The sequence below is a fragment of the Salvelinus namaycush genome, chromosome 39 (assembly GCF_016432855.1).
Source record: "Salvelinus namaycush isolate Seneca chromosome 39, SaNama_1.0, whole genome shotgun sequence".
Lineage (NCBI taxonomy): Eukaryota > Metazoa > Chordata > Actinopteri > Salmoniformes > Salmonidae > Salvelinus > Salvelinus namaycush.
In genome coordinates this window covers 4,774,932-4,786,252 of record NC_052345.1, presented here as the reverse complement: position 1 = coordinate 4,786,252, position 11,321 = coordinate 4,774,932, and the positions used below count along the sequence as shown (strand labels likewise).

The following is an 11,321-nucleotide window of genomic DNA, read 5'->3' as shown; positions in this document are numbered from 1 at the left end:
TAGCAGCGGGACTGATGTAAGCGCGCCCACAGTCAAAAGCCAATGGTCTCCTTTATAGCCTATCTATCCATCTGTAGTTACAGAGCACACACCCGGAGAGCGGAGCGGAGTTGCAACGTGACCGCGCCCCGCCAGCCCCCAGCAACGCGGTAGCTATATCATATGACTCAAAGCGTTCCGACTTCATTCACTACGGAGATCACAGTCTACAGCGTGCGGGACCCGCTTTGAAGGGATCCAATACGCTACAAAAACCGTTTGATAAGAACAACCGGGACATGCGGACGGCTTGACATTATTTTTGACCTATCCTCCATTTGCTGATATAAACAGGACATAAAGTTTATATTTTTGGAAGTCTCCCATAAATGTATGGATAGTGATATATTATATTCTCCGAGAATTGTATCAACATGCATAAAGGATTAAAACACTGAAATGTGTCACAACGAGACGTCTTCACTTCAAGTGGATTATAGCCTAATCGACAAAATGATGACATTTCTCACATCTGGAAGTTCTTCTAAGCATAGATAGCTCTTGTCTCAGGTGCCGTAACTCCATCTCCTGCTCCTGTGTTGCTGCTGTGAAGCGGAGTAGGAAACCCAACTGACTTCAATAAACGTCAGTCTTAAATGTAAACCTAGATGAACACCCAATAAAGTCACACTGTTAGCCTCGCCATGTTGCCTATAATAGCCAAATAATTCGCACTACCGGCTGTAGAGTCGTGGAGGTAGCGGTTCCACCCGAGGGATGGTACTGGATTCCCGTGGTTTGGGAGCGACGCCTCAGCTCCTGGTTCTGGAACGGTGTTGGTGGAACTACTGGAACTTTCTCTCGTTCTGGAGGCCAAAGGAGCCGAAGGGAGATGAGAGCCGCTTTTCTGAGCTTCCTCCTCGCCTGCTTATTGTGCCTGTTACGCACCGCCGCTGAGGTAAAGGACTTTTATACGAGTTTTGGTTTGTACGCTATGTAGGGGCCAATTCTGTTCAAATTGTGCCGTTTTTAGTGCAACGCTTCCTTCGTTGGCAGGTGCAATGTTCGTTCGTTCATGCTCCACTTATGCATAATTATGCACAAAACTCCAGAGTAGCGTTGTAACTCCGTCCAAAAATGACATGACAATAGGGGGAATCTATGGCTTCTCAGCAACAAGCGCAAACTAATTATACCACCCCCTTAATTGTGCACATATTTGTGCTTAAAACACTTCTTCAGCGCTACATAGTCACACTCATACCACTTCTATAGCCGCGCTATCCATTACGGTACAATAACGTCTGTGTAGGTAATAAAGTGCTGTTATTTTCATTTAAATATTTTCATTTTCTTCTAGGAGGCCCCACTCCCCCGGGAGCTGTTGGAGCGGCTGTCCCGCAGTGAGATCCGCAGCATCAGCGACCTCCAGCGGCTCCTGGAGCTAGACTTGGAAGGTAGGCCTAAAGCCTCTTATATCAGTCTTCATTCAATAGCTTTATTACACAGCCTCGGGCTAGGCTTCAGTAAAGACACTGAATTGAGCTCAACACAACATGCCAGAAGTAGCCTACAAGGTTCTGGTTAGAACCAAAACGGGTTCTATTGCTTGCTTCATATATGGCACCCCTAAATGTTCTATATAGAACCCTCTTATAGGGTTGATTGATCAGAACCCCATGGGTTCTTATTCACTGACCCAACATTTGTTCTATATAGAACCTTAAGGGGTGCCATATATGAAGCAAGCAATAGAACCCGTTTTGGTTTTATCCAGAACCTTTTTATCTAAGAGTGTACCCTTTGAAGGTAGGAGGAGAGAGGTGTAAAGAGGTGCTATGGCTGTGTCTTGTTTGTGATAGGCTGTTGGCCTGTGGGCAACGTGGACAGGTTTGTCTGCCACATAAGAGATGTTGAATTAGACGAGTTACTTCCTGCAGCTTAGAGGGAGAGAGTCGATGAATCTCCATTGGATGTTGCCCCGGCCATGAGCACGCCCCTCCCGGGCGGGAACTAACAGACATCTCACCAGCTTCTGCTCGGAGATAGTGGGAGTTGTCTCTGTCTCGCTGCTCGTGGCACTAGGGAGGACAGTCACCAGGAACCTGGAGACTGCTGCTTGTGTCAAAACTTTTGATCTGTTTTACACTTTTAATTCCACGTGAAATTAACTTTAGGAAAACTGAACACATAACTGGAGTCTGGTCGAATAAGGGGGAAGGTGTGGACAAGTGCTTGAAACATACCCTAATGAAACGTTTAAAGCCATTAATTGTTAGGCTACTTAGTAACCTCTCTCCATCCTACATTCTTAAGTTCTTATCATTTTTTCATCATTTTTCATTTGGTCTTGACTACACCCCACCATTCATTCTGGCATTATTGAGATGCAAATAGGCCTGTCTGCTACTCAGCTGTCTCCTCGGTGCTGGGGGGGTCAAGTGGCTGTAGGCTTTATGCTGCTGTCATGCTGTCCATTATTTGTGGAGCAGCAGTGTAAGGCTGAATGAAAAACACACACACACACACACACACACACACACACACACACACACACACACACACACACACACACACACACACACACACACACACACACACACACACACACACACACACTCTGAGGGCTGAATGGCTGCTGTGTTGGTATGTATAATTCATGGTGAAATTCCTGTGTGTCAGGAGGAAGGAGCTAGGAGGCTTTGTGTTGGTCAAGACATACAGCAAGCACTTAATTCCTGCACGTAAGTGCAGTCACGCACACACACTTGCAAGGAACACACACACACACACACACACACACACACACACACACACACACACACACACACACACACACACACACACACACACACACACACACACACACACACACACAGACACACCCTCTACAGTCTACACTCTCTGTGGGGTCAGTATTTGTGTAGCAAAAATATATACTTTGAGAGAGAGACCCCAAACAGGTCAATATAGAGCTGAAAGGATAAACAAGGTCATTTTGAAGTGAAAGTTTCTTTACACACACCCGACTAACAACCAAAGCTGTTAGATTGGATAGCAGAAGGCTTGTGGTTGTCATGGTGACGATAAGGGATTGTTCATTTACAGAGGGGACGCAGTTATTTTGAGCATTTCTGAGTTCAAGCTTCTCTCTCCATTCAGTGTTGCTCTGCTTCTGAATGGCCCAGCTAGTGTAGGGATAACATGAGATTGATGTTGTTGTGGTCAACAGAGAATGAGGTGATAGGGGAGAACAAACAGAGGTACCACAACAAGGCCTTCCCCCACAGCTACTCACAGCTGAAGAGCTCCCAGACACACTCCAGGCACAAGAGGAGCATCGGTAAGTGTGTGTGCGTGTGGCTTTGTAGTTGTGTTCATGCATACCTGTGGAATGTGTGTGTGTGTGTGTGTGTGAGAGAGTGAGACAGTGAGAGACAGTGAGAGAGAGAGTGAGACAGTGAGAGAGAGAGTGAGAGAGCGAGAGAGAGAGAGAGAGACAGTGAGAGAGAGAGTGAGACAGTGAGAGAGAGAGTGAGAGAGCGAGAGAGAGAGTGTGTGTCTGTTTGAGTATTTGCCTCTTTCTGTCTATATCCCATCTACTGTATATCTACGTCTACGCGTGTGTCTCTCTGTGTGTGTGTGTGCCTCTGTGTGTGTGTGCCTCTGTGTGTGTGTGCCTCTGTGTGTGTGTGTCTCTGTGTGTGTGTAAGTGTACACCATTACTACCTTCTCTCTATGCTGTCATGTTTCACCTTAAACCTCTCCCCCTCCCCTCTGACCCCAGAGGAGGCGTTACCCGCGGTGTGTAAGACTCGTACGGTGATCTACGAGATCCCTCGGAGCCAGGTGGATCCCACCTCCGCTAACTTCATCATCTGGCCTCCCTGTGTGGAGGTGAAGAGATGTACTGGATGCTGTAACACCAGCAACATGCACTGCCTGCCCTCCCGCAAGCACCACCGCACCGTCAAGGTAGGAGACACACACACCACCGCACTGTCAAGGTAGGAGACACACCACCGCACTGTCAAGGTAGGAGACACACACACCACCGCACTGTCAAGGTAGGAGACACACCACCGCACTGTCAAGGTAGGAGACACACCACCGCACTGTCAAGGTAGGAGACACACACACCACCGCACTGTCAAGGTAGGAGACACACACACCACCGCACTGTCAAGGTAGGAAACACACACACCACCGCACTGTCAAGGTAGGAGACACACCACCGCACTGTCAAGGTAGGAGACACACACACCACCGCACTGTCAAGGTAGGAGACACACCACCGCACTGTCAAGGTAGGAGACACACCACCGCACTGTCAAGGTAGGAGACACACACACCACCGCACTGTCAAGGTAGGAGACACACACACCACCGCACTGTCAAGGTAGGAGACACACACACCACCGCACTGTCAAGGTAGGAGACACACCACCGCACTGTCAAGGTAGGAGACACACCACCGCACTGTCAAGGTAGGAGACACACACACCACCGCACTGTCAAGGTAGGAGACACACCACCGCACTGTCAAGGTAGGAGACACACACACCACCGCACTGTCAAGGTAGGAAACACACACACCACCGCACTGTCAAGGTAGGAGACACACCACCGCACTGTCAAGGTAGGAGACACACACACCACCGCACTGTCAAGGTAGGAGACACACACACCACCGCACTGTCAAGGTAGGAGAGAGAGACACACACACACACACACACACACACACACACACACACACACACACACACACACACACACACACACACACACACACACACTTGCAGCAGCTCAACCATTCAACCCCTTTCTACTAGTCCAGCTCCCCTTAGCTAGGTCTGCCTGGCTAGGTCTGTGCCTGTGTGTCTGTGTCTGTGCCTGTGTGTGCGTGTGTGTGTAAGTGTGTGTGTGTGTGTGTACAGTACCAGTCATTGTAGAATAATAGTGAAGACATCTAAACTATGAAATAACACATATGGAATCATGTAGTAACCGAAGTGTTAAACAAATCAAAATATATTTTATTCTTCAAAGTAGCCACCCATTGCCTTGATGACCAGCTTCACCTGGAAGATAATAAAAATAAAGAAAAACACTTGAATGAGTAGGTGTGTCTGGTACTGTATATGTGTATATGTGTGTGTGTGTGTGTGTGTGTGTGTGTGTGTGTGTGTGTGTGTGTGTGTGTGTGTGTGTGTGTGTGTGTGCCAGGCCAGGAGACTCCCTCGCGACCGCAGGAACATAATCATTTGTATTTAATCTGGCACATAACAGGGCTGGCACATAACAGCAAGTAAACCCTGCCATCTTAAACCCACACACACTGCCAACTGGAAGCTCTGCTCAGTGTGTGTGTGTGTGTGAGAGAGAGAGAGAGAGAGAGAGAGAGAGAGAGAGAGAGAGAGAGAGAGAGGATGGAGAGAGAGAAAAAGGAGTGAGACGGTGTGTGTGTGTGTGTGTTCATGCGCTAAGGATTTCCAGCCAGTTTACCATCGTCTGAGCCGACGAGGATAGTGGGTGTGTTCATGATCTCAGTGCTTCAGTGTTTTCACTACGGGGGTTATTTTGTTTTCCCCACGCCCTGTTTTCCTCTGAGTGAATGGCTCCTCAGTCCTCTGTCTATTAAAAGACTTAAGATGCTGTCTGTCTGGCTTAGCTGTTCCTTGTGTGTTTGTGTGTGTGTGTCTGTTTGGCTTTGCTGTTCCTTGTGTGTTTGTGTGTGTGTGTCTGTTTGGCTTTGGTGTTCCTCAGACAGTTCACACAGAGGGAGAAGTTGTTATTTCTGGGTGCTGAGGTAGTCCCTCCTTGATTAGGTAAATGCTATTATGTTTAGTTCCTAATGAACACAATCTGATCTGAACTGAGCTGTTTAGGTAAATGTTCTGTTTAGTTCCTAATGAACACAATCTGATCTGAACTGAGCTGTTTAGGTAAATGTTCTGTTTAGTTCCTAATGAACACAATCTGATCTGAACTGAGCTGTTTAGGTAAATGTTCTGTTTAGTTCCTAATGAACACAATCTGATCTGAACTGAGCTGTTTAGGTAAATGTTCTGTTTAGTTCCTAATGAACACAATCTGATCTGAACTGAGCTGGCTGAGGCAGCGCTATCTGTTGTAGACCTCAGATAGAGATCATATGCAGAAATAGAGGGTCAAAGGTCATAGAGACATCCCTGCAAATAAGAGCCGTAACTATTGGAGGAAATCTAACTGTGCTTCAATGTACAGAAAGAGAGAAGCAGTGTTTTTGAAGGGGTGAGGGATGGTCGGATAGAGAGAGCAGAGGGATGAGAGGAATGGACAGATGAGGCACGAGAGTAGCATGAAGTAAGCGGGGTGGTGAGGAGAGATGGGGAGGGATAGAGAGAGCAGAGGGATGAGAGGAATGGACAGATGAGGAGAGAAGGGAGGGTGCAGATTTGATCCCCTTTTGATACTCAATATTAGATGAAAGGGTCTCTCTCTCTTTCATTCTTTTCCCTTTTCTTCATTCTTTCATTCTTTCTTTCTTTGTCTTTGTCAGAGAGGAAATCAAAAGATAAGTCTCCCGTATATCCTGAGATTCAACTACAGAGACAGAACTATGGAGAGGAAACACACGCACGTACACACGTATGCACACATACACACACACATGCACAGGCACACACTTTCACACGCTGTGTGACGTCCAGGAGAAGCCTTCGAGGGTGTGTGAATGTGTGTGTGCATGCTAGCTTGCCCGTCTCTGCTCTTCCAGAAACCATTCACCAGTACCAGAACAGCGGACAGTTGTTTTTCAATGGCTCATACTGGTCTTGGCTCTGTGTATTAATCTCCCATGGTTTCTCTGTGTCCACTGTCTGTTTCCCTCCATTCCAGTTTCCACTGGTGGGAGAGAGACAAAGGTTCCATTGTTATGTCTGACTTTATGATGACTTTCTGGGGAAATAACAGCTAGAAGGACATAATCCTATTAATATGACCTGGTGGTTTACTGAGAACACTACCACACCTCGTGTTACACACCTTTGAGTTGACTCCTGTCCCTTATTCCCTGTATTTCATTTGACAGGTAGGAAACTTAGAAACTCCCTCAGGCTACATCACAATGGGTTCTTCTCCATGTCTCCTCCCTTTCACATACAGATGTAGGATCTTAATTTGAGCCAGTTTGCTACAGCAGGATAATAATCAGTCAGCAACAGGAAATGTGAATTATTATGTGGATTATAGTTAATGGACATTTTATGGGGTTGATACATTTTTCGTAAGGAAAAATCAAGCCTGACATTTTAAAGTGGAAATTACAAACTTTAGAAGCCTTTTTAAATTCTCAGCAACAATAGAGTGGTCAAATTCAGAGCCTACATCTGTACACTGCCCTGTAAGCACAGGGGAAGTAAGAAGCATGGCATCTGTCCAGTTGTTTCCTATCAGTGCAGAATCAGATGAAGGAAATTAGACAAGGAGAAAACGCCTCAGTTAGAACATGGAGAGGAGCGTCTCCAGTCCACACTATTGAGATGCCTTACCTCACCTGAACCTCTGTATCAATAACAGTGTTACTGTCTCTGCTGTGCTCTTCTGGTTCATGTTGTAACAAGGCAGCACCTTTCTGTGTGTGGGTGTGCGTGTGTGTGTGTGTGTGTGTCTGTGTGTGTGTGTGTGTTTGCGTGTGTGTGTGTGTGTGCACGTGTGTGTGTGTGTGTGTGTGTGTGTGTGTGCGTGTATGCGTGTGTGTCTGTGTGTGCGTGTGTTGTCTTTGTGTATGTTCAGACTTGAAAGAGAAGAGAGGCTTGTACAATCAGTCCTGAAGCTCAAGCAGGCTTGGCTCACTTTTTGAGAGAACACTAATGTGTGTTAGTGTGTGCACACTAGTGTGTGCTTGCTTACGTGTGTGTGTGTGTGTGTGTGTGTGTGTGTGTGTGTGTGTGTGTGTGTGTGTGTGTGTGTGTGTGTGTGTGTGTGTGTGTGTGTGTGTGTGTGTGTGTGTGTGTTAGTGTACGAGGGGGCGGGGGGGGGTGTCATGTTTTTGTATCCTTCCATCACCTCAAAAAGAGGAGATTCTCCAGAACTCATTCTGATCCCTCCCTCCCTCCCTCCCTCTCCAGGTGGCCAAGGTGGAGTATGTGAGGAGGCGTCCTAAACTAAAGGAGGTGCTGGTGCGGCTGGAGGAGCACCTTGAGTGTATATGCACCTCCAAACGACACATCAAGGAACTCTACGATACAGACAATGGTAAATATCTTACTCTACTCTACTACATACACTGTGTGCGTCAGCTCCTGTCTGAGAGTGTCTCTTTACACTGATATAAACTGATAACAGTTGAGGAATTTAAATGCTTCTCCCTCAGGGTATTCCACTCCTTTTTTCATTCCACTTTTTTCTTTATAGATCCCCCTCTTCCCCCTCCTCCCCCTTCATTAACAGGACCCAGTAGGACCAAGGGTAAAGGGAGGAAACGTAAAAACCTCTCATACCTTTCTCGGGCATGTGGAAAAACATGAGTGTTTATTAGTGTCATTACGGTAGGCATTAGCACTACAGCCAATCAATGATCTGGGTTTAAATGCCAATCATGGCAATCGCCAATCAGAGACCAGTATCAATCGAACAGGAAGAGGGAGTGAAATTAGGAAGTGGTTTTAATTGGTGACTGGTGCCTTGGCTGATTACATTGGGTATGGAGGTTGTATTTGGTGGTGAAAGATGGGGGTGCTAAAGATTCATTGTTTTAAGTGGTGAACATTTGACATTGGGGGGGATGACTTCTATTGTCTGATTGGCTAAGCTAACGTTTGGTACCTATTTCTCTTCTCCCCTCAGGCGTAAGGTGAAGAAAGACGGATGGAAGAGAGAAGAGTGAAAGAGAGGAAGAGGGAAGAGAACATCTTTTCAACAGAAACGTTCATGTTTCTCAGACTGAGAACTTCAGCCATGTTGTGCGTCATGGCAACAAGAGAAGTGGGCAGAGGACAGAGAATATATTCTATATATGTTATATTCTATATCTTCCCACAAGACGAACCTTCAAAAACCAATCATTTTGATCACGTCAAAATATTGCCAGAATCGGGGATGATGTTTCTGGAAGATGCAAATAAGGACTTCGGTATTAGGAGTGGGTGTGGCTTCGATTTGATGATTGACAGGTGTCAAATAACGTGACTACGCCAACTGGGAGAAGAGGAGAGGTAGATGATTGGATACTGGAGGACTATGGGAGTTACAGTCTTTATATAAAGGACTTCTGACTACAAGACTACTCCCATGATTTTGGATTACAAGCGGTTTGGAATCCTCCCAGTCATTTCGGATGCTTCTGGATTTTTCCATCGGATTCCGAGGACAGTGACTGGGATTATGTTTTGTATTCCAAGATGTACTCTCCTTCTGGAACGGAAGGATGTCACCTACATGATGTATATCCTCTTATTTTTGTAGCCCTGGTTTTCTATTACTGACCGACTTCTTGATTCGTTTCTGGTATGTTATTCACATAAAGGAAGGTTTAAAACAACTGCTACATCAGTTACAAGTTACTAATAAACTATTTATAATGTCAATATGTTATAATGTCTTTAGTTTTCGCCTGTCAGTCAGAAAATATTGACTACTTGAGAGAGAGAAAAATAACCCCTTTAGGCAGATATTAACATGAACTTTATTGAGAGAGAGAGAGAGAGAGAGAGAGAGAGAGAGAGAGAGAGAGAGAGAGAGAGAGAGAGAGAGAGAGAGAGAGAGAGAGAGAGAGAGAGAGAGAGAGAGAGAGAGAGAGAGAGAGAGAGAGAGAGAGAGAGAGAGAGAGAGAGAGAGAGAGAGAGCGAACTTTGTCCATCTTAAGGGGTCACCTCTTATGACCCATACTCAGACACTTTGAACATGAAACCCCTGTGAACTAGTAACTGAGAATATCTCTGCTCTCAGTCATACACACCTTCAATACAGAGAGGAAGGAGGTAGATATCAAGACCAACACACTGCTAATGCCAAAGCAACTCTCAGGTTATAGAGCCTGTATTCTAAAGCGTCTCAGAGGAAGAGTGCTGATCTAGGATCAGGTTCCACCTGTCCATTGTAATCTTATTCATTATGATCTAACAGGCTACCCTGATCCTAGATCAGCAATCTTTTCTGAGACACTTTGTCAATACAGGCCCAGGTAACGGTTTTACTAAGAACACTTAATAAATGAATAAGATAATGTTATTATTGTACTCTCTCAGTAAGGGATAAAATAGTGTGTTTAGGAAAATAGTTAAAAGTCAATGTGGTTGAAAATGATATTCTATTCCGCTATTATTATTCTGTAATTTTTCAAAGAAGCCCAGAAGCTGACTTAGTTTCAACATATAAATCACTTCAAAGTTCTCACAGAAAGGAAATCACTTTGATAATACAGTATTCGTGTAAAACGTGCAGTTTTTACATCTTAATCAGTGATACCTTAGTTGAGTTGGTAATATGGCGTCTCTTTAGTTCCCACAATCCACCAGTGTTATAAGACGCCATGGACGGACAGTACCGGCTCCATTGGTTTAGCAAGACTTTTATTTAGTGAATAAACCAGTGAAATAGAGGAGGGATTGTGTGCCTTTGGGGTTTCTCAAAATGATATTCAGCCTCTCTGCCAAACCATAAACTGCTCACCCATAATCCTTTTCCAAACCCAAACTACAGCCCAAAATGCAACCCTCGGAGCCAGAAGCCTTTCTCTCGCTCTGTCTCTGTGTTATTATGACGTTACAGTCTATGGTGGCGGTTACACGGTACTCACTCCCAGTCAAACTCCCCTTCACATTCCCTAATGTCAAAAGATAATCATGACATAGCATAAAAATGCTACGATTTAATGTGTCACAGTGGACTATATTCATAACAAACAAAGAACAAAACTAATGTTTGTCGGGTTGTGGTGTGGTTTTAAAAGGAGGCGACACAAACACAGACAGACTTCATATTAGTTTGAGGTTGGGTTACATAACCAAATGTTGCCAGGGTATTTCTCTTGGATCGGTTGATGTAAACGCTTACTGAAGACGTTTGCCAATATTCGAAACAGACTGACTGGGCTTTTGGACGCACGCGCACGCACACGCACACACACACACACACACACACACACACACACACACACACACACACACACACACACACACACGGCTTTTGGACTGGGGTGCCCACTCACTGATCGCTGCAATACATACACTTCCTAATTGAGTGAGTTATACAGTACTGCAGGACAAAGGGGACACTGTGTCTGGTGTGTGTCTGGTGTGTGTCTGGTGTGTGTCTGGTGTGTGTGTGTGTGTGTGTGTGTGTGTGTGTGTGTGTGTGTG

At 45.5% G+C, this 11,321-nt stretch overlaps 1 protein-coding gene across 1 annotated transcript; it reads left to right on the top strand.

Annotated features, from left to right (window-relative positions):
• The first annotated feature begins 204 nt into the window (after nt 1-204).
• Nucleotides 205-9,501, top strand: LOC120032527 (platelet-derived growth factor subunit A-like). The gene is made up of 6 exons (XM_038978667.1): nt 205-937; nt 1,340-1,436; nt 3,212-3,322; nt 3,767-3,954; nt 8,091-8,217; nt 8,809-9,501. The coding sequence occupies exons 1-6, from the start codon at nt 872-874 to the stop codon at nt 8,817-8,819; spliced, it is 600 nt and encodes a 199-aa protein (XP_038834595.1). The 5' UTR covers nt 205-871; the 3' UTR covers nt 8,820-9,501.
• The last annotated feature ends 1,820 nt before the right edge of the window (nt 9,502-11,321 follow it).